This window comes from Pituophis catenifer, unplaced genomic scaffold (assembly GCF_029215685.1).
Source record: "Pituophis catenifer annectens isolate HBS135680 unplaced genomic scaffold, rPitCat1.0.hap2 SCAF_2, whole genome shotgun sequence".
NCBI lineage: Eukaryota > Metazoa > Chordata > Lepidosauria > Squamata > Colubridae > Pituophis > Pituophis catenifer.
Window position 1 is genome coordinate 184,718,118 of NW_027256882.1, and position 24,274 is coordinate 184,742,391.

The window sequence follows — 24,274 nt, forward strand, 5'->3', positions numbered from 1 at the left end:
AACTGAATGTGCTGTCATTGGGCACCCAGGGGAAGGTGTTGGCTTTACTGGACTCAAGCTGCACCAAATGCATGGTGAGCCCTGAGGTAGTGGAGAAACTGAGATTGAGGCTCCAAAAACCTATAGCATTTTGCCAACTAGAGGGCACTGTGGCCAGGGAAGCCCAAGCTCACTTTATAACCAAGCCAATAGAAATGCAGATGGGGTAGTTTTCCTTGTATGTCACCGCTAATGTTGCTTTTGTGTTCAGTTGCCAAAATTCTTCCCATGTCTCCAGATCTATTGTATATTTGAAGTTTTGCATCCATTTAATCATCGTATTCTTAACTGTTTCCTCCTCCATCTTACATTGCTACAGGAATTTATAAATTTTACTAATTAATATCTCTTCTGAGTCTAATATAATTTTATCTAATTCTTGTTTTTCTTTGTAAATTTCGTATGTTTTTATATATTCCTTATGTTTCGATTGAATCTGTGAGAAGGTCCACCAATCAATTTCTCTATTTAAATCTGTTTCCAACAGAGCTGTGGAGTCGGGAGATAAATGTTCCGACTCCGACTCCGACTCCGACTCCTCAGTTTTTTGTACTTCCGACTCCAACTCCGACTCCGACTCCCCGACTCCGACTCCTCTGTATTAATATGCGAATGTATTTTATACATTCCTTGAAGGAAAGAAAGGCAACATACATGTCATTACCACAGGACTACTGGCTGGGAAGCCAACAGTCTACTGTATTGAACAGTTTAAGCAAAAGACAAACACAATGAAAACAACAAAGTTTTATTAATTTTTTTTTATTAATTTAATTAATCAAGTTGCTGGATAGTAGCAGCAGGCATAAACATCAGGAACAGGAACTTTACCAGTTCAAAAATACAAACCACATTATTTGGTTGTTTTAGAACAAAAACAAAGCTTATCTATATGAACCAAAAACAAAATCTGTAAAACCTAGAAATGGTTTATATTAATCTTGAAATGTAGTTATAGGCTTAGCAAATGCAAATCAATTCAATGTAGAGTTCTAAGGAAGAGAATTGCCTCTGCCAGATCCTCTTTCATAGAGGCTCTTAAGTCAGACTTTATTATTTTTAGGGCTGAAAATAATCTTTCGACACTGACTTGGGTGGGTGGCATTGCAGTAACTATTCTGGCCACATCACTAACGATCTCTGGATAAACAAGGATGGCTTCTTCAACAGTAAGTTTTGATGAGCGATCATACTTTTCAACTTCTTTTAGTGCTTTATAAAACTCCTGTTGGAATTTTTTTATTTGGACATTTACTGGTTCTGTAAAGCTTATGCGACGTCGCTTTCCTTTAGCAACTTCCATTTTGTCTAAGAAGGAATCAAAGTCTAATTCTTCGTTTGAAGAAGATGATTCTGAGTTACCACTATTGCTTAAAAGAACTCCATCCTCCTGTGGAGGTATTTCAGGTCGTAATCCCTTCATGCGAACTGCTACATCATAGAGGGCCTTTTTCCCAGTAGCAATCTGTTTACTGTTCAATAAAAGTCGGCTCATTGGGTCGACATAAATAGCCGCTAACAAGATTTCATTTTCCAGCAAAAGACTCTCTCTTTTCATCATTGAAGATGCAATGCCCTCAGCTATTAACCCTCCATTTTTGTTCAGGCGATATAACAGGCTCTTCCATTCCAAGAGGAATTTACCCGGGGTTAGATCATCACATTGCAACCTCTTGGTGACAGTGAAGGGGTGAGAAAGAAGGTTCTCCAGCTCTTTTGTTTGTGTCCACTGGCTTGCAGTTAATGCAAGATTTTCATTGTCCATTTCTTCTATGAAGTCTTTAAGTTCAAGCAAACGCTTCACCATTAAATAAGTGCTTCCCCAGCGAGTTGTTTGATCCAAAATGGCTCCTTTTCCTGCACATCTTTTCAAAATTGCATCTGTTTTTGGGGCCCTGGCTGCAACAGTTACTTGCCGTAATTTGCCAATTAATGTAGCTGCATGGCGATCTTTTAATCCATCTCTTATGGCAAGTTGCAGTGTATGAACAGCACATCGCATATGATGAATAGTAGCAAGCTTCAATGCTTCTTCAACAAAGTTGTCTAAAAAAAGTCAGCATTCTCTTCAGTTTCTAAACTTTCTCTAATACTTGCAGAGCTGTCTTCCTCTAAGTCTAATATCTGTTTGATACCTTCTTCATCTGCCTTCATCTTCTCAATTGTGCTCAACATGTTAGAAGCGTTATCTGTCACAACACATAAAATCTGTTCCTTTTTAATTTCAAAATCTTCTAGAACACCCTCCACTAACTTCTGAAGGTAATCACTGGTGTGATGTGCCTGAGTGTCCTTTACTCCGAGGGTCCGTGTTATTGTTTTGTTATTTTCATCCACAAATCTAACATTAATAGCGAAATAATTGACTCTGTGACGTGTGCATGCATCCATTTTAAGGAAGACAAAACGTCCTTTCATAACTTTCTGTAGTTCTTCCTTTTTACATTTGGCCTCCTCAATTATAAGTTTCCTTATACTTTCTCTTTCCAGAGAAACACCAAGTTTTTTTGCCATTTCTCCATTTAGGCCTAAAAAGGCTGTCTGTGAAAAGATGTGTCATCCTTATGGTAACTTTGTCAGATATAAAGAATTTTCTTATTTGTGATTGTTCTCCAGTAGATTTCTGAACGTTTTTTGTCACAGAAGTAGATGCAATGTTTTCATTGCTATCTTTCTCATTCACGGCTTCTAACACTTTGGGATGAAAACGCTGTAAGTGTCTTTTCAAATTTGATGCTCTTGTAGGTGCATTTTTATCAGGCCCACTGAAACTGCTAATTTTTGCATCACATTGTTTTTCACCATCATCATCTTTTCTAATACATTGGCACACGTAATGTTTTCCATCACTTGATAATGCAAAGTGCTCATAAACAGTAGACTTTGTTGTGTTTGTTGTTAGCAGTCTTTTTGCCATTGTTTAGGATGCCTCTTTCCCTAAAATATAAAATATGTTATACTAACTGGCATTTAATTAGATTTTTAATATCAACATACACAGTCTTGTAAGTTGTACGTACATGGCTTTATACAAACAAATAAGCTATATATCCCAGCACTAAACCTAGACATGATTTGTCCTATACAATATAAACACTTACAGTTGAATCCAAGAAGCTGTTCCACCAAGTTCTTCTAAGCCAGTGGTTCTCAACCTTCCTAATGCCGCGACCCTTTAATACAGTTCCTCATGTTGTGGTGACCCCCAACCAGGGGTGGGTTCTAAATTTTTTTACTACCGGTTCTGTGGGCGTGGCTTATTTTGTGGGCATGGCTTGGAGGTTATGTGACTGGGTGGGTGTGGCTAGCTGGTCATGTGACCGGGTGGCCATGGCTATGTGTATAGAGGGCTGAAAAAAGTCATTTCTGACAGGTCCTCGCACTTTTGACTGGTCCTCACACTTATGACCATCCTCACATTTATGCCCGTGCAGCATTTTTAACAACCATGTCACTCATTTCACAACTGCTTCTCTTCACCATGGTGACAAGATAGGGCAAAAACGTAAAATGTGAGGACAGTCGTAAGTTCGAGGACTGGTCAAAAGGGAGAGGACCAGTCAGAAATAACTTTTTCAGCCCTCTGAGTAGTCCATATACATAAAAGGATACAGCAATAGAGAGGGATGAAGGAAGGGAAGGGAAATTAGAGTAGGAGTGAGGGTAAGAGAGGGAGGAAGAGAGGAGGAGAAGGAGAAAGGAAGAGGAAGTAGGGAGGAGAAGAAGAGGGTGAGGAAGAGAAAGTAAGAAGGAAAGAAAAGAGAGAGGTGGTAGGTTTGAGGAGAAAGATTGCTGTACAATAAAAAAGATGAAAGGGAAGAAAGCCAACCCCAAACAAATATAAAGATATTAAGATAAAGAATGAATTGTTAAACTTTAAAGAATAAAAGAGAACAAATATGAATAAATAACAATAATTAGAAACACACATACAAACATACAATGTATTTTCTTTGAACAGAGTATTTGGCCGGTTCATAAATTTAAACAGTGTTTAGTCATGTTTAAAGTTTAAGCTAACAATCAGAATTACAAGTTTTTATAGCCTTAGCTGAATGACAGCAGTTTTTCCAATGGTTTACAGCTTCAGTCTTGAACTATTGACCCTCCATTCCCTTCACTTATGCAAGTGTCTCTAGTCCTGCAAAAAACATATTTACTTAATCCCTTATCAGTGAGAGGCTAGGTTACCCATGGGCGCTGCGTTCCCTGTAACAGCAGAACACAACACTATGGAAAGTATAAGTATTGCCACTCCTAATTGTGCATTGCGTGCCTTATAGTGAAGCACATGAAAAGCATGCTTCTTCACGGTCACTTAACGTGTTCATTTTGCGGTTACGTGAGGCACTGCATGCATTGGTCTTTATTCTTACAGTAGAGAAGTCATTAATTATAACTTTTTGTGAATTGGGACATTTAAACTTGCTTTTTTTAAAATTCCAATCTAAATTTAGTAGGAGTCGGAGTCGGAGTCGGTGCATTGTTTGCCGACTCCGACTCCGACTCCAGGTACCCAAAATTTCCTCCGACTCCGACTCCTCGACTCCGACTCCGACTCCACAGCACTGGTTTCCAATTGTTGTTTAGTTTTCAATTTCCCTTGATAATCAGTTAGGTCTTTGTATCTAATTAGATTTTTAGGTTCTGTTAGGTTTGGATGCCTTAACGCTTCTTCTTTTTTTTTTTTTTTTGTAAATATTTTTTATTTATTTTTTCCAAATTTAAACATAAAACATAGCTTTCAAGAGCAAAAATCTCGATCCGATCATAGGTGGTTACCACGCTTACATTCCTTTCACAAGCTCAATTCACAATTTCCATTACATCTTTTATAAGTAAACAAAAAAGAAAAGAAGATAAAAAAGAATCAAAACTTAAAAAAAAAACAATTTTAGCTCAAATTTAACATTTTCATCTATATAAATCCATTATATCTATCCAAAATTAGTTTCAAATTCACTTTCACTCATTTTTACATCTGCATAACAATTCTAAACATATCTTTATTCTTCTTTACCTTATATCTTATACAAGTCATATCAAAATAATTTTTACAATATTCTAACCTCTTGTTAAGTGTTTACCTTACAATTTTATCACCATTTATTCTTAATTTCAATTTAATACCACTCCATTTTTATTATATTTTATAAAACAACATTTTGTCTAATTTTAATCCTTTGACCCTTATCCTCAAATCACTTTACCTTATTTTTTTTTCTCCCAGTTTACATATTACACAGATTTCTCACAAAGACATATTTTATTTACTCCAATTTCTAGTATATTTCCCACTATATCTCCCTCTAATATTTAACTATCTTCCAGCTTATTCTATTTGATTAATTCTCAGCTTGATCCCCTCCAAAACACCAACTATTTATTAATTTCAGAATAGTTCCTCAATTTCCTCCAACTCTCCTCCTATTTTTTTGGCTGTTTCCAGCATTTTGTGGGCTGATTTCCAGCATAGTCTCCCCCTTAACTCCCTCCATTGTTTGGCTGATTTCCAGCATAGTCTCCTCCAACTCTCCTCCTATTTGTTTGGCTGTTTCCAGCATTTTATGGGCTGATTTCCAGCATAATCTCCTCCTTAACTCCCTCCATTGTTTGGCTGGTGTCCAGCATAATTCCCTCCAGCACTCCTCCTATTTGTTTAGCTGATTTCCAGCACTTCTAATTAATTTCCGACGTATTTCCACTGAGTCTCAAACTCTTATCTAGTTGGTATCCATCCCACACATTTTAACTGTAATATAATTATCTGTTTTATATCATTTTTCCATCCTACTCTTTCAATTTAAATCTCAGTATATTTCATAATAGTCATCATTTCCAACATGTATTACCTTAATTCAAGACTAATCACTAGCATCTGTGTATCTTGTATTTTGTTCAATGAATCCTTATTCACCAGTTTAACATTTGTTTGCAAATTAAAATTAAAACATATTACATCAAACAGTACATTTTCTTAAAATTTTCCTGCCTCAAAATATATTCTTCTTTATTATTTTTATCCCCTTGATATCATCCACTATTTTAATAGCCACCTCTTATTTTCGATTTTTCTTATTTCACAACCCTTCCTGTTTTTATCCAAAAATCATATATACCTAGGCTTTTAAACTTTATCATATATACATAGGCTTTTAAACTTTACATTTCAGTTAGTCACATTTAAATTTATCCACTTTAATTCTTCCTTTTCTTCCTTTTCCTCTGTCCAAAGTGCTCTATTTCAAGGTTCATCAGTTCAAAGTAAAGAATTTCTGTATGTCCCTTTAAAACTTTTAAAATGTCTGTTCCAAGCGTAGTGCATCAGCTTCCTGTCTTTGTTAACTATGCCACACCTAGCTTTTGTTTACAGTTTTGACAGTCTCCATTGTTAAAATCCAAAATGTTCTTTCTTTCTTCTTTCTTCTTTCTTAAAATCATCTGGGACAGAGTAGGAGTCTCCAAAATCCTTATATCCAATATTAATTTCAAGTAATCCAAGGTAAAAAGTCAATTAACATGTTTCTTTTCCACCCAGAAAGGGAAATCTCTTCAATCCACTTCCCTGCTTAGTCTCTGCAGACTCCATGGCTATTTTGTAGCCATCCATCTGTCTAGCTTCATTAGCTTCATTTTCTTTTAGAGGCATTAATTATCAGGAATATCCATTTCTCCTATCCACTCCAGTTAAAGGCACAGTCAAATTTCAGAAATTTATTAATGCCAAATCATCCAATTTACTGCAACCAAATTCAATTCGAGTCTTTTACCCATTTTTTTTTTCTTTTTAAAAGCGCAGTCCAGCAGCCGCTTTTAAATTTGGGGTCTTATTTTCCAGTAATTCCAAATAGGTACGTTATATTGCCTGGGTTGGTGTCACTCACCCGGCTTCTTGATCTTTGCTCTTTCTTCATCTTCTTCCTCCAGCACAATCCTTGTTCTCGGTTGCCGCAGTTTCAGTTGTATCGTCACTCAAAATTACTTTTGCTGTTTGTTTAGTGTATATTTCTCCTATAATTTTTTCGAAGTTTGTTCCAAATTGCATACTCTCTAATTGTCCTTTTAAAAATTTCCAATTTAAGTTGTCGAATGCTTTTTGGGCATCAAGGAAAACCAGTGAAGCTTGTTTTTCCGGATGTGCTTCGTAATATTCAAGTGCATTTATTATTACTCTCATATTGTTCTTAATTTGGCGGCCCAGCAGAAATCCATTTTGGTCCATATGAATATAATTATTCAGTATTTTTTTTATTCTTTCCGCTATAATTATTGCAAATACTTTATAATCTGTATTCAATAGAGATATTGGTCTATAGTTTTGAATTAACTGGTGATCAGTATCGTCTTTGGGTATGATTGTAATTATTGCTTCCGTCCAAGTTAGCGAGATTTTTGTCTTCTCTAAGGCCTCATTATATAGCTCCAGCATAAGCTCTCCTATTGTTTCTTGTACAGTTTTATATAATTCCACTGGTAAGCCGTCTGGTCCTGGGGTTTTATTATTTTTTTGTTTTTTTCAGTGCTGCATCCAATTCCATCTTAGTTATTGGCCTGTTTAACATTTCTCTTTGTTCATCTGTAATTACTGAAATATCTGATCTTTTTATATATTGTTTTATCTTTTCATCTTCTATTTCTTCTTGTTTATATAAATTTGCATAAAATGTCTGGATAATTTCTTTTTTCGCTTTCCTGCTGTAATGGATTTCTCCATTTGCATCTCTAAATTGGTGTATCATCCTTTTATCTTTTTCATTTTTCAATCTGTAGGCCAGCCATCTACCCGTTTTATTTGCGAACTCAAAATAATTCTGTTTGGCCATTTTTATTTTCTGTGCTAGTTCTTTTTGGTTTATCAAGTTTAAGTTATGTTTAATTGTTTTCCATTCTTCTTTTGTTTTTTTACTATGGGGATATTGTTGAAGTTTATATTCTATATTTTTTAATTCTTGATACAATTTGTCTAACTGTTGTCTCTTTTCTTTATTCTTTTCCCCTATATACGCGATAGTCAGGCCCCTTATATATGCTTTTGCCGTGTCCCAAGTATTCTGTAAAGAATTCTGTAAATTTTTTATTTATTTTAAAGAATAGTTCTAGTTCCTTTTCTAATATCTGTTTAAATTCTTTTTGTTTACAAATTCTTGGATTCATTGTCCACCTCCTAAATGTTTTATAGGTGGCATATGTCACCAGGGCCAGATTTAGATGAAAAGAGGCCCTAGGCTATTCCACTTATGAGGCCCTTTCACCTATAGTGAAAGTGTAATTTTAATTTTGCTAACAATTTGAATGTAGGCCCCTCTTGATCTTGAGGCCCCTTCTTGATCTTGAGACCCTAGGCTGAAGCCTAGTTAGCCTATAGGAAAATCTGGCCCTGTATGTCACCCACAAGATTGGCAAAAATTCATCCGAAAAACAGCTCAGTATGTTGGAAATGTAAAAACTCTCAAGGTACTTTTTATCATCTATGGTGGACGTGCCCAGTGGCAAAGAAATTTTGGTCCAATATTAAGAAATGGCTGGAACAAATTATTAAGCTACAAATTGAGAAGAAACCAGAAACTTTCCTGTTAGGAATCTTCACCAAAACATATCCTAAAGAAATAAAATATTTGTTGATACATATTCTAATGGCAGCGCGGATAACGTATGCCAAAAACTGGAAACAGGAAGAAATCCCAACGAAAGAAGAAGTAATGGACAAAATTACACAGTGCACCGAAATGGATATGCTAACAAAAGAGCTAAAGGAAAAAGAAGAGACAGAGTATTACAAAATATGGAATAAATGGTATCAATGGTATAATGCCACCATCAAAGAAATACAACTAGAGGAAGGATAGAATAAAAATGTAAATATGTATATAAATAACTTCCTACGGGCAGATAAATCTCTAGAGGGAATTTTAAAAAGAAAGGGATAATCCAAATATATAGTATATAGATTAATAAGGGGGGAATTCTTAGGGGAGGAAAAGAGTGGGGAGGGGGAAATGGAAAAAGGAAACTATTAGGTAAAGATTAAGGGGAATAAGCATAACTGTACTAATTGAAGGACCAATACGAAACAAATGCTTCAAAAGATTAACTTATTTATATGTTGTTCGTTGTGTAAATGTTTTTATATGTTTTTATATGTGTTTTATTTGTGTTTTAATAAAGTTTACAAATTTTTAACAAAAAAAAGAAAAGAAATGCAGATGGGGAATCACTGAGGAACCCTAAGCTTTATCGTGGCTCCAGGGATAGAGAGTCTTCTCTTGCTGGGCCTGGCATGGCTCCAGAAATTGAATGGTGGTTAACTGGTGAAAGAGACTGTTAAAAATCCGATGGCGCGGGGGGCGGGGGGGGGGGACAATAGAGGAAAAGTTTCTCCTGGAGAGGTTAGCAACCAAACCACTCTGAGCATGATGTCTCTGTGGCACAAAATCAACCAAGGTGAGATCCCCCAAATCCTCAAGGAATATTGGGGCCTAAGGGATGTCTTTAGTGAAAAAAGCACACTCCCATCTCACCAGCCGACAGACTGCACCATTGAGAACCTCCCTGTGGCCAGACTGCCAGAACCTACATTGTACTCTATGACCCCTTGGGAGCTGGAAGAATTCAGTGTGTTTATAGACAAAAATCTGCAATGTGTTTTCATCTAGCTGTCCCAGCCCCGAGTAGCCACTCCGGTTTTATTGTGAGAAAAGAAAGATAGCCCTCTCTCCACTTGTGCATGAATTACCGTGGGCTTACCGCAGTCTGTGTGGAAAATGTGTACCCCCTGCCACTTATGAAGGAAATATTAGCCCACCTAGCCAAGAGAAAGATTCTTATGAAATTGAACCTGTGCAAAACCTTTTATTGTGTCAGGATTAAGGAGATGGGTGAGTGGAATGCAACTTTCAATTGCCCCCTGGAGTGCTTCCAATTTAGAGTGCTCCCTTTTGGATTACAAGGGGCTCCTGCTGTGTTCATGCAACTAATAAACAAAGTCCTGCATGACTTTGCATACAAATACAAAGGGAAGCTGGTGTATTTAGACATTCTGATTTATACCAAAACAAGAGACAAACAAGTTAAGGTCGTGCAAACAATGCTAAAAATATTATGAGCAGATGAGCTGTACGCTAAGCTCTCCAAGTATGAGTTCCATCAAGATAAAATCCAATACCTAGGATACTAGATCTTGCATGAGGGGATGGATCCAGAATGGACCCAGAAAAGATTAAGGCAGTACTGGAGTGGGGGGTGGGGGGGGCACACGAGGAAGCAATTTCAAAGCTTCCTAGGGTTTGCAAACTTTTACTGGCAATTCATTCCCTCTTTTGTGCAAATCACCCAACTCATCATGAACCTAGTCAATCCTTAAAGTGGACTGTGGAATGCAGGCAGCATTTGAGAAATTTAAGTGGCTGTTTGCGGTGGAGCCTGTGCTAAGACACCCAAACCCAGATGTCACCTTTGTGATTCAAGCAGATGTTAGTGACATGGGCAGGAAAAACTTTCTAGCAGACGTCCTGTCCAGATTACTGCAATACAACAGTGCCAGACCTGAAATTTTCCGACTGGTCATCCCTTCAAACCAATTCGCAGCAGTAGTAACCACAATGGGTCAGGGGAAAGCCAAACAACCGGCCTGAAAATATCAAAGGACCAGCCCATGGTGCCTCTGACGGCCAAAATGGGCTGCGGGGCGGGGGCGGCATGCGGCCTGTTTTTTGCCTCCCTGGCCTCCAACAGCACTCTGCCAGTCAAAAACGGGTCACATGGAGTCCCCATGTGGCCCCTGCATGGCCCATTTTTGGCCTCCACAGCCTCCAGCAGCACTCTGCTGGCTGAAAATGGGCTGTGCAGGGCCTCCAAGTGGCCCGTTTTGGCCGGCAGAGTGCTGTAGGAGGATTGGATTGGTCTACTGCCGTAGGAGGTAGGGTTTTGGACATTGGGGATTGCTTTCACCCCAGTTTTTCTTCAGAGCTTGCCTCACTATGCTGCACTCAGCATCTCTAGTAAAAGTACCTTTTCTCTAACATCAAGTCAAGAGTCGTTCTTTCCTAGGGGTAGCTGTGGCTAGTCTAACAGAAATATCACATGACTGCACACTTAGTGATGGTAGTTTTAGTTGTGGTTGTAAAACAAGAACCGCATCATTGTTAGGCAACAACTTCATCTTCCCTGCCCTGTCACGCTTGCTTATGCTTCAGCCCCCCCCCCTGCCTATCTCCCATCTCATTGTGCCCATTTGGCCACCCTGCACTTTACTATCCCAGCTGACCTTTGCCATATTCTTCCTCCAGCTGCTGACTAGGCATGCTGGGCTGAGGCAACTACTAGTGTCAGCACTCCAAACTACATTTGTTACAGTTCTGACATGAGGAGAAGAGGGGGCAACTGGCAAGAGGACGCTTGACTTTTCACCTACTTATTTTCCCTGAAGATAATATCCCCTAGGAGATGGGATGGGAGGGGGGACATTCCTGGGAGCTGAAGTAGTAGATATGGGGAGAGTGATTTGGAAGATGGCCAATGAGATGCAGAGAATTGGGGAACGGAAAGGGAAGGTTTGGGATCAGGAAGTCAGTGTTGGCTATGACGTAGTCGGGGACAGATTGCTGTGCTTAATAAATGAAAGATTTCATCAAAGACTATTTGTTTGGAAATGCAATTTATTTGAGACGACACCGAAACCTGACAACTAGCTCCTCGTGAAGAGCCAACAAGGTTGCGTTTTGCATTTTCTAGTTGCTAAACAAGGATGATTTGTAGTTTTGATATGACTGAAGAAATATTCATGTCAAAAATAATGACAAAGCAATATTCTTTTGAGACACTCCAGATATCCAGTCTTGATTGTCACAAAAATTAAATGAAATGTGAAGCATACTCAGCTGAGATAACTTTTATTCTGCATATTCTTTCATAGTGCAAGAATCAAGAAGATAATCAGCTTGGGTTTTGACGTATTTAACATCATTTGCATGTATAATAATTGTGTAGTTTTTCTAAACCTAAGGCAGAATTTATAGACATTTTTTTCATTTTATTAAATATTCCACATCTAGGTGAAGGTGAATAGGACAAAATACATCATTTGCAAAAACGGGTTATCCTATAGAAAATGAATTTATAATAAGAATACATTTTAAGAGGAATAATAAGATGCAAAAGAAGTTCACTGCATGATATTTAATGCAAGAAGAAGATAAAGACTAATATTTGTACATTATCAGTTTTGTGCATTAGCATTGTAGTCTGCCATCTTAAATTGCCTTTTTGAAAGTTGTGCAGCAGTTCTTATGAAAGAGCTGTGGTTCTGATTGTTGGAGGCATTGAAAAGATGATCTGATGTTAAACATTTTATATTGTAACAGTGTCCATTTTTCCTATACACAGATAGAAAATGAAGATGGAGCTCAGGAAAATACCTTTTCCATGGATCCTCAACTGGAACGCCAAGTAGAAACTATCCGCAATCTTGTTGATTCATATGTTGGGATCATCAACAAATCTATCCGAGACCTTATGCCAAAGACAATAATGCACCTAATGATAAATAATGTAACTATGGCTTGATCATTTATTTTGCCAGGGTGGGATGAAACTACAGGTAGTCCTCAAGTTACGACAGTTCAATTAGTGACTGTTCAAAATTACAACAACCCCCCCTCCCAAAGTATTTATGACCAAGTTATGCATGTTGCAGCACCACAATGGTCATTCTCCCTTATGCAGAGACGTTGCAACTTTCCCCCTGCCTATTCCCCCCCCCCACCAAATACTGTCCTGCTGGGTCTCCACAGGCACTGGGCCCTACTTTGCTAGCATCCCAGATTCCACTTATTTCTCCCTGCCACATTTCCGATAGCTTTATTGTACTTACTTTTTGAAGAGCTCCAGAAGAGGCTACCCCCACGTGGCAGAGAAGCTGAAGTCTTTTATTCAGAAGCCAGTAGAGCTGTAAAAATGTGAGATGGAGCTTGTTTCCTCATTAGGCTCTGTGTTGATTGGCTGCCATGCCCCAATCCCTGAAGCTGCTCATTCGAACTAGACAGTCAGCAAGCAGGAGACTGTTTGGCGCCGGCCATTTAGTTTTTAAATAATTTATTTATTTATTTATTTATTTATTAAATTTCTATACCGCCCTTCTCCAAATAGGACTCAGGGCGGTGCACAGCCAAGATAAAAAACAAAGCATACAAAATTTAAGAACAATATTAAAATAATTAAATGTTTTGGCCGAAATTAAGATAACCCAATTTAAAATCAATTTAAAATTTAACTCAGGCCAGCCCAGCTTGTTGAAATAAATAGGTTTTCAGGGCCCGACGAAAAATCCGGAGGTCTGTTATTATACGTAACTCTGGGGGAAGGTTGTTCCAGAGGGTGGGCGCCGCCACAGAGAAGGCTCTCCCCCTGGGGGTCGCCAGCCGACATTGGCGGACGGCACCCTGAGGAGGCCCACTCTGTGCGAGCGTACTGGCCGGTGGGAGGCTATTGGTGGCAGAAGGCGGTCTCGTAAGTACCCTAAGCCATGGAGCGCTTTAAAGGTGGTCACCAACACCTTGAAGCGCACCCGGAAGACCACTGGGAGCCAGTGCAGCTCGCGCAGGAGAGGTGTCACATGGGAGCGCCTCGTCGCCCCCATAATCCCCCGCGCGGCCGCGTTCTGGACCAGCTGGAGCCTCCGGGTGCACCCCAGGGGGAGCCCCATGTAGAGAGCGTTGCAGTAGTCCAGGCGGGAAATGACTAGTGCCTGAGTGACTGTGCGTAGAGAGTCCCGATCTAGAAAGGGGCGCAGCTGGCGTATCAGGCGAACCTGATAAAAAGCCCCCCTGGCCACGGCCGTCAAATGATCTTCTAAAGACAGCCGTGCGTCCAGGAGGACGCCCAAGTTGCGAGCCCTCTCCGTGGGGGCGAGTGATTCGCCCCCAATAGCCAGCGATGGCGTCAGCTGGCTATATCGGGACGCTGGAAGCCACAGCCACTCGGTCTTGGAGGGGTTGAGTCGGAGCCTGTTTCTCCCCATCCAGGCCCGCACGGCCTCCAGGCACTGGGACATCACTTCAAGGGCATCGTTGGGGTGGCCTGGGGTGGAGATGTACAGCTGGGTGTCATCAGCGTACTGATGGAACTCCACCCCAAAGCCACGGATGATCTCACCCAGCGGCTTTACATAAATAATAAAATGTTCTGTTCTCTTCTGAGATCCTGATACAGGTAGATCCCGACTTACGATGTTAATGGACCTTGCCCAGTCATATCAGAAGTCGGGGATTACGTTAAATGAATCACCTAACTAGCGATCTCCCTGCCCCTGCTTTCCCCAGTGCATTCATTAAACGAATGCATGGGTTGTTAGGTAGAGCAAGAGATGACTCAAGGATGGGAGAAATCAAGAGAGGCCTAGTGCAGGGACAGGCACTCCCATGCTCTACCTTCTGCTGCTTGGTTTACCTAAAGCCCTATGGGCCTCCTCAATACTTACTTTTTGAGGAGCTCAGGAAGGCAGAATAAAGAAGGCAGCTCCCTCGCTGGGCCACATGGCATAATCAAAAAGAAGAAATTGCTTTTGTTTCCCCCAGCAAACCATTATGATATCTTCTTAACTCCACTAGCGCTAGTCTGAGGAGGCTTTGCCGGCAAGGACAGAAGCCCAGAAGTTTGCACACTGCCATATGGCCTCTGTCATCACTGGCAAAGGGCCTGAGGAGGCCTTTGCTAACGAGGACGGACGCCTGGAGAGCCCTTCCTGGCCTCTGTTCTCGGTAGCAAACGGTTTTTGCAAATACAGCAAAAGGCTTTGCAAATGGAGGGAAGGCTTCAGTGCTTCAGGCCTTCCCTCCATTTGCAAAGCCTTTTTCTGCAGGTCTCATCCAGGCTTCTATTTTCAAAGAACAGAGGCCTAAAGTACCATGAGATCAGGTGAGATCAGTAATGCAAGATCTCGTGCTACTGATCTCGCATGATCTTGCAGTACTTTAGGCCTTCATTCTCTGCAAATGCACCAAAGGCCCGAACAGGCAAAGAAATCGAAGGCTCCCTGGATCTTTGCGAGGTGAGTATCCACAGGCCTAGTGCCTGTAGAGGACGGGGGAGGGGGAGGGGGAAATAGGCAGGGCGAATGTTGCAGAACCTCTGTGGTGGTTCGTAAGTGTGAACAACTGCCATGGTGCTACAAACATTTGTAATTTCAGAACTGTGTCATAAGTACTTGAGGTGGTTAGGTCACTAAGTGATCTGTCGTAACTCAGGGATTACCTGTATTCTGGCAAGAGATTTAAGAAGAAAAGGTATTGTAATGATTTGCCTTAGAATTTATACTTGAAGAGTGTAAATGTTTGATGAAAGGTAAAGAAATGGTGAAGTGCTTTGCATTACATAATAACATGGTGTTAATGGAGACAGTACTGTACAGGTAATGTGCAGGAGCAACATTTTTGTATGGATTTTCTGAATTTATTGTGGCACCTGGCTAAGATTGTTTTATGGACACATTGCTTGAAGGCTTGATCAAATCAAATTTGAATCAATACATGAAAAGAGAATCCACATTGACTTAGGTTGGTACCAAGTAATTTTTGGCAGGAAATCTGGAATTTATCTTGAAGAGTGGAAAAAAACAGACAACCTGCATTGAAAATTAATTTGAGCCAGTGGCTATCATCTGCTATTTGGGCATGAGTTTTAATTGGAACTATTCCAGCTTCATTAGGAAGAACACAGTGAAGAACCATAAAGAGGTTCCTTAGGAAGTTTGATTATACAATTTATAATGGGTCTAGATTCTTACATGCACATATTGAAACACATAGACAGCTGTGATACTTCTTTGGCCTCTAATACTTTCAGTCTACCACATATATAATTCTCTCCTATTGTGAAAAAAAATCTTGGCAGCTACACTTAACTTGATTTTCCAAGAAAAATTGTTCCACATAATCAGGCCAAAATATAGGGTTTTTTTAATGCAACCTGTTGCCATTTAAAGGTTGTCTGTTCCTGTTTTAAGTTTTAATTTGTTTTTTATGTAATGTATTATGTGAATTCAGCCATTGTGGCATTTGTGTTTTTTAAACATTGTTTATCAGTGTATTATATGAATTCAAACAACTATATGATCTATGGGAACCTTTCCATAATACAGTAGATAGTTGAGGTCAGAACAGTCTTCTTCAGATTCATTGAGTGCAGCTGCAGTGGTGTAGTGGTTAGAGTGCAGTACTGAGGCTACTTCTGCTGACTGCCGGCTAATTGCAATTTGGCAGTTCAAATCTCACCAGACTCAAGGTTGACTCAGCCTTCCATCCTTCGGAGGTGAGTAAAATGAGGACCCAAATTGTTGGGGGCAATGTGCTGACTCTGTAAACCACTTAGAGAGGGCTGTAAAACACTAAAAGTCTAAGTGCTATTGCTGTTGCTATCCCATCTGGGGGAAATGTCCTTTCCCCTCTATTTCCAATGAATAGGTAGCCAGGGTTGTGATCTAAACCAGCTTCTTGAAGTTACTCCACTCTTAATCTATCCAACCCAGCCTATTGTTGTTGGAAAGCATTACATTTTCTATGCACCCAATATTACCTATCCCTCACAGACCAAGGATTTCATCCATTCGGAGTTGCTGGCCTACTTATACTCCTCTGCAGACCAAAACAGCTTGATGGAGGAGTCAGCAGACCAGGCACAGCGCAGGGATGACATGTTGCGAATGTACCATGCTCTGAAGGAAGCTTTGAATATAATTGGAGACATCACTACCAGTACAGTTTCCACCCCAGTTCCTCCTCCTGTGGATGATACATGGCTGCAGGCAGGAAGCGGTGGGCATAGGTGAGTTGGTATAGTAGTAAGTTAGTTCTATTATGCTATTTGTTAAGGGGAAGGATGAAAATATGGAACATCACAAAGCCAAAAGCCACAAATGACTGTCACAGCTGAATGGGATTGGTCCAGATTCTTCATCTGGAACTCTGTAGTTGGTTTATCACTTCTAGAATGATAACACTGAACTAAATACACATTCTTCCATGTGTGTGTGTTTGTTAGTCAGCTTCTAATTCTGTAATAATTTTGTTCATCAAAATAAGATTTTTTTGTATAGTGGATATTTTTTACCTAAAAGAATATTCTTGTATTGCTTTTGAAATAAACTTCACACGTTGTTGTCTGCTTTGTCTGAAAATGATTGATATTATTTGGCATTCTGTTATCTTAAATTATACTAGCTTTAATATTTTAATGTGTCCTTTTTCTTTTCTCTTACAGCCCAACATCTCAGCGCAGGCCTCCTTCTACTGTGTTGCCTCCAGGAAGACCTCCAGCTGTGAGGGGTCCCATGCCTGGTCCTCCTTTGATTCCAGTGCCAGCAGCAGGCTCATCCTCTTTTGTGGCACCACCCATTCCTTCACGCCCTGTACCACAAAGTGCATTTATTACTAATAATGAACCTTTCTTAGCCCCACCTCAAATTCCCTCACGGCCAGCACGTATTCCACCTGGTATACCTCCAGGTGTACCCAGGTAAGACTCAGTTCAGATTTCCCTTACCTAATTTTTTTCATTTAACCTGGGCAATGACATAAGCTGTCATCTGTGCTTATTAAATAGTCACAGTCTTTGTTCCTGTATAAACTTACTAATTTTGAATAGATATAGAAGATACTGTATTTAAATACTCTCTAAAAAATTAGAAAATTTCTTATGCAGAATCTTGGTATAGTACAGCTTTTTTAGTGGTTGAAAGATCTATGGGAAGAAGTAGGTGTAAACTTTAAGAGATTCCTTTCACATCCAAAGAAGTAATTGTTGTCAAACTTTTTCTGCAAAAGTTGAAATGGAGAAAATAATCTTAGGCTGTCTAGAAGATAAGTAATATTTCTATAACATTTGCACATAGCATAGGAGTTCAGAAGAAGCAGGAAAATGGGCAGGAATGTTGAAGCTCTTGTACCTTGGCAATATGTGTCTAATTTCTACCTTCTGTTTCTCTGTTCATTTTTTCTGCAGCAGAAGACCTCCTGCAGCACCGAACCGGCCTACCATTATCAGACCAACTGAACCCTCCTTATTAGATTAACCATGATCACTACCCAGAGGGGAAGGCAATATTACTTGTTAATCTTATGGAAAGAACTCATGCTTAATCTTTAGTGTAAAGGAGCTCTTTCTATCTGGTCAGTTATAAGCCAAGGCACATATTTCCTATTTCTCCTCCTCTCTTTCCTTTCCACAATAACACAACCATAGCAACAGACATCAAGAAATAGATGCTGTCGGTTGATTACCTGTAAATAGCTCTGATAAGCCAAGCATTCCTGTTCTATTTCTCTCTGTGTTCCTGGGTCTTGGCTAGAAAAGGATTTAATGACCATAGTCTTCCCTTCTGGGGAAGAGGAGGATTGATTTCTTCCTGGTTTTTCATGGTGGCCATACCAGGCCCATTCCACATGGGAACATGGAGGCTTATGTTTTGTGGAATTGTTTTGCACTTTGTTGGAAATAGAGAAACAACCCCTAGGTACTTGAGTGATTGTGATGAGAATGCCTGAAAATGTGTAAAACTAGAGAGATTGTATTTCTACTAACATTTCCTGCCATTAATGTTGATTGGATCTATTTTCCCATGCCACCCTTTTTAATTCCTTAGTTATAATATATATGAAATATTCCTCTTAGACCTCTACCTTTCCACCATGGCATTTTAGTACAATATTGATCAATATTTCTATATAGCTCTGAAAAATAATGGAACTGCAAATAAAAATGGCTAATAAATCCAATTTATGAAACTGGAGCAAATTTTATCAAACAGAATCATTGGAAAGAGGAATGCACCAAATTGTTTTTGAGTCTCAGGTATAGTGCTGACTTATGGCATGCTACCCTTTGCACAACCAGTGATTATGCTTCAGTGGAAGAGACAAACTTAGTTGCCAGTTACAACTTGGGATGAGCTTGATGTAATACTAGAATACTGCCAGTTGCAGGAGATGATTTAATCATTTTTAATATAAAATTGGCCAGGATAATTACTCAACCTCCAATAGAGAAGTGGTAAGAAGAGGCAGTACTTAAAGAAACTTTTACAGAGATATAGTAGAAAAACTTTCCTACTTCCTTATGCGGATTTCTTTGTCCTTCAGATCAGCTGAACTATATTTGCTTCTAGGTTGAGACAGATTCTTTGTGGCAAACACTGTCCCAAGATAGATTAAAGTTCCCTCTGCCCCACAGAAACTCATATAGGAGTCTATGATCTCTGAAAAGTTTTTTTTTATGTATCATTTTTATGTCCATCTTTAGAACCATTATTATCCCAAGAGTTTGTGGAGCAAGACTGAAGCCTTGTCAACAGACTGGTAAAGCAATCTGCCCTCTCTGGGCTGTGGTTGTATATATTTCTTCATAAAACAAAGAAGTATTGGTACTACTTTGATTCTAGTTTTTTAAAAAGAAGACCCAAGTTGCCTCCCAGCCCACTCTCACTTACATACCTTTGCCCTTTGCCCATAAGATATATGGAACAGATACCATCTGCCTTAATGCTTCCTTCCAGTGACCTCTCTCTTTTTATGTGATCAGAAACAGAAATTGCTTGTTTCATGTCCTAAAGCATATGCCTTTTCCAGAGTGCTAACTTTGTGCCTTTATTATTGCTTAAATTCTATGTCATTTGCCCAAATAACCAGCACTGCCTTCCTGTAAATGTCCCTCTATTGCCAAAGTCATTACCAAGGGCTTTGAACCACTTTTGCAATATATTTCTCCAAAAATAGTTGCTTGCCATGTAGCATGGACTTCTCTAATTAGTTGTCTCTTGATTCTTTGTTACCATGTGTGAAGGGGTTATTATATCTTTCTATCTTTAAAAGAAAAAAATTTCCAGCAGTTTGAAATAAGTGCCTCCATTATGTATCCAATTAATAAACTAAAATAAAGGGAAATTCTGCTGGTGGAAGGTCTCTACCAATTTGTGGTGTTGGCTTTTTATGCATTTTTTTATTCTATTAGTTCTGAACACTTAAGAACTATTGGGCTTGGAATGAATAAAAAAATATAAGTTCACGTTTCGGTTAACTAACACGTCCAAATAACAATATCTGATTTTTTGTGTCATTTGATATGATATGATATGATTTCTGACCTGGAGGCTATTAGTATCCGATTGGATAATAAAAGTAACTGAATTTACAAATTACAAAATTAATGACATTAATGCAGATAACATCTTTATGTATGGATATTTATAAGTATTCATCATCTCACAATTAAAAGTGTATTTTAAAAGTGATTTTGTAGGATCTAGTGGGACAAATGGAGTAGGTCCACCTTGTATTGCAGAACTTGACTAGCCTCTGTAGCAGGAAAACCATTTAATACTGAGAGGCATTAGTTGCCTCTCTTAAAGGAGATTGCCATCTAGTTTTGCAGACATAGGAGACCTTTCAACATGTAGCAAGAAATTAATTCAATTGTTCGTACAGAAGGGTACATATAATATTTATAAGTTACCCAGTTTTATAGTTATAGTTTCATATATTTTATGCCTATAGTAATCATGAAAAATAGCAAATTTTAGACACATATTTTCTAATATATTTTTGTAACATTCAAATTATGATGTTAAATTTATCTTTTAGAAATACATAAAGTGGACAGAGTAACAGGGAAAGAAAGGTTTTCTAATCCAATTGTATATCCCAAATTAACACATTTTCCCCAATGTGTCATTATGCATTATTTTTCTTAACTTGCACATTTTCCATTGTATTATGTCTATGTATATCATTGTCCCAATCTGTTAAATTTCACATCCAATGACATGTTGTTATGTTTTAGATTTCATTTTGATGGCAATTTACATATTTGCTTTTTAAAATGTAGGTTTTCTTTAATGCCTAAAATGTGTACTACATTCAAGTCCTGGAATAAAAAATTGGGTTCCATCCATGATAATAGGTCTCCTTAAGGGTAATCTTGGTTAATCCATAATTAGTTATGATTAATACCTTCCCCAAATACTTTTAACATTATTGCAGTCTTTCCAAAATAGATGAAATTGGACCTGTCAATCTCTAACGATTTGTGTTATAATTGGAATGTTTACTTGATTATTTAAACTGATGTAAAAAAAAGATTAAATGGTTGTTCCCAGTTATTTGGACAAGAGATTTTAAAGTGTTTATTTTGAATACTTCTAAAAAAAAGATCACTTTGTATATTTTACTTAAAAGGAAGCATTCTAAAATTTATTTAAAAACTTAAAATTAAACCCAGTAATACAATATTTTGCAGCACTTTTCTTTAAAATGTGCAAACTGAAATGCAGTTTAAACTTTTAAAGAAGTATTTCTATTTGTCCAACTTGTCCCAATTGGGTAATTTAGAAGGAAAGAGCCTTTGTCTGCATTCATAGTGAAAGATATACTTTTACTAAACCAAGTGGTTATAAGATAGGAAAGCCAGTTCTGAGGTTTGCATGCAAAAATTGCCTACATGCTTTCCCCTTCCCCCCCCCCTTCCAGGGTTCATGGCAGTGTTGGTGAGTTTTTGGCAGTGTTCATTGAGCTGTGACTGGATTAATAACTCAGAGAGTGAGGAATGGGCCAATGTACTTCAGGCCCAAATTTTTGGACTACTTTCTGGATTGCAAGAATTTGGTGGAGAGGTAGACTTTCTCTCCAACTTGAAAATCCTTTTGCTGAGTGTTTTTTAATCTGCATATTTTTTGTGAGTTTCTCATTCATCTTCTAGTGCCATGATGGCAAACCATGATGCATGCCAGAGCTGGAACGCAGAGCCATCGCCAGCTGCTCTTCCTGGTTCTGTCACGCTCATGCGCACCGGCCACCTGCTCTCTTCTGGGTTCCAGCGTGTGCAGCTGGCCAGTGCACATGTGCGTGCTGGAATCCGGAAGAGAGCAGCTGGCTGGCACGCATGCATGCTGGACTAACTGGCCAGTGCGCACGCTCTCCAGTTTCGGCACTCTGTGCCGAAAAGCTTAGCCATCACTGTTCTAGTGCCTTGTGCACAACGGGCCAAGTATAGTTTGAAGGGATTTAATCTATTCTGCCAGTTCTGCGGCAGTTCTGGTATAACCACAAGTCTTGGTTGGTTACCACTCAGAATGGCCTGCGTCCGATACTGCAATAAACTGCATTGTTGTATGCAATTTCTGGGAATGGGAAGAGGTCAGACCACTTATCTTGTTGATAACTGATGTAAGGTACTGCTCCAACAAGCCATTTGTTGGGCTTTCTCAGGCTCCATTCGTCTGAGGATGATGAATCTGGGAAGCCAAATTCCCAGATATTTCACTTTCTTAGCCATCTGAATTCCCAATTTCTCCTCCAATTCCTCTTTCTATGGAATTCCCCTTTACTTAGTTATTAATTTTGTCTTATTTTTATTTATTTTAAGCTCTGCTACTTTGCTGAATTCTTCTTTTTCTTGTATTAATGTTCCTGTCTCTAGTGGGTCTTCTATAATAAAAACCAAATCGTCAGCAAAGGCTTGTATTTTATACTCTTCTTTTTTTATTCTTAATCCTTTTATTTCTTGCTTTCGCCTAATATGTGTCAGTAATACTTCCAATGATAGAATGAATAAAAGGGGAGATAGTGGGCATCCCTGTCTTACCCCTTTGGTTATATTGAATTTGTCTGTTGCTTCCCCGTTTAGTAGTATTTTTGCCCTGATCATTCCTATAATTTTTTCTCCAAAATTCATGATGTTTAATGAGGAACTGCCAATTTAAATTATCAAATGCTTTTTGTGCATCTACAAATATCAGCACTACTTGCTTCTTGGGATGGGTTTCATAGTATTCCAGCAAATCATTATCATTCTTGTGTTATTTCTCAATTGCCTTTTTGGTAAAAACCCATTTCGATCGGGGTGGATAATTTCATTTAATATTTTTTAACCCTTTCCGCAATTATTGTAGCAAAAAATTTTAGTTGGCATTTACTAGTGAGTTTGGCCTGTAGTTTTTAATCTGCTGATTGTCCGTATCCTCTTTTAGTATTAGAGTGATGTATGCCTCTATCCATGAGTTTGGTAATCTGGCTTGTTCTAGCGCTTCATTATATAGGTCCAACATTAGTGTCTCGAGTGCTGCTGTTAAAAGTGAGTTTGATTGATTACAAGTGCAGGCAGAGCGGAAACAGGAGAACAAGCTTTAAAATAACAGTGCTTAACTCCGGACTTACTTTGTTTCTAATTGAATTTCTTTGAGCTGGAGGCTGAAGATGGCACCTTTGTTATGGGTGTGAAAGTGAAAGTCAGAAACGAAAGTGCTTATTGAGAACTTTGCACTGTGAGAGTGGATTAAAGTTGCTGAGAACTGTGAGTTTATGGAGAAAAGATTATTTTGTTTGATAAATTAGAGACTATAAATTACAAGCTCTTGAAAATTGTTCAAGGGATTTTGTGGCTTTGAAAGGAAAAAAGATCCTTTAAAAAAAAAAAAAGATGGCTTCTAAACAAGTTAAGCCAGGAGTTGCCAGAGGAGGAGGAGGTTCTCCATTAGTGTCTGTAGTGACACAGAAAGCGCAACTTCCGGCTGATTCACAGAGTCAGGAGGCTGCTTTTAATGATCTTAAAGAATTTATGAAAGAAGCCATGAATAACCAAGCTGCAGCTATGAATAACCTAACAATAATTGTGGAAGGGAAGTTAAAGAAATTTGAGGAAGATATAAAGTCAATTAAAGAAGTTGTTGCAGCAAAGCATGATGAAATAAGAGATGATATTGTTTTTGCAGTCTCAGGATTGTCAAAACTTGTTATTCAGGTGGAAGAGAGAGTGGAAGAAATCAACGAAGCCAACTTGAATTTGGAGAACAAAGTAGGAGATATTATGACTAAAACAGAGAAGGTGGATGATGAATGTAATGTTACAATATGGAATTTGCCTTGAGATTGAGAGGTCTGAAAGAAAATAGTAAGGAAAATCTAAAGGACATTTGTGCTGAAGCTATTGCATAGATAATTAAAGACCAGAAGATGTGGCAAGTCGAATTGATAAAATCTATAGGGTTAATTCCTGGATGGCAAGACAAAGACAGCTGCCAAGAGATGTGGTGATTTATTTTACAACCAGGAGGATCAGAAATGATATTTTACAAGCTTCCTACAAGAATAAGGTTCAGGTGGCTGGGCAAGAAGTGGTGGTTTTGAAAGAGATCCCTCCAAAAATGTTGAGAAGCAGAAAGGACTTTGGCTTTTTGGTAAATGAGCTGAGAAACCAA

The 24,274-nt window shown here is 38.7% G+C and overlaps 1 protein-coding gene across 9 annotated transcripts in view; it reads left to right on the forward strand.

Annotated features, from left to right (window-relative positions):
* The window catches only part of DNM2 (dynamin 2), a 238,751-nt gene extending 217,782 nt beyond the window's left edge, over nt 1-20,969 (forward strand). For 6 of the 9 annotated variants that reach the window (XM_070938319.1, XM_070938320.1, XM_070938322.1 and 3 more), the window contains 4 exons: nt 12,421-12,585; nt 16,619-16,854; nt 17,290-17,544; nt 18,031-20,969. In XM_070938319.1, coding sequence (XP_070794420.1) covers nt 12,421-12,585; nt 16,619-16,854; nt 17,290-17,544; nt 18,031-18,100 — 726 coding nt within the window. In that variant the 3' untranslated portion in view covers nt 18,101-20,969. The remainder of the gene's footprint in view (nt 1-12,420; nt 12,586-16,618; nt 16,855-17,289; nt 17,545-18,030) is intronic. The other 3 variants (XM_070938323.1, XM_070938329.1, XM_070938326.1) reach the window with 1 other exon arrangement.
* The last annotated feature ends 3,305 nt before the right edge of the window (nt 20,970-24,274 follow it).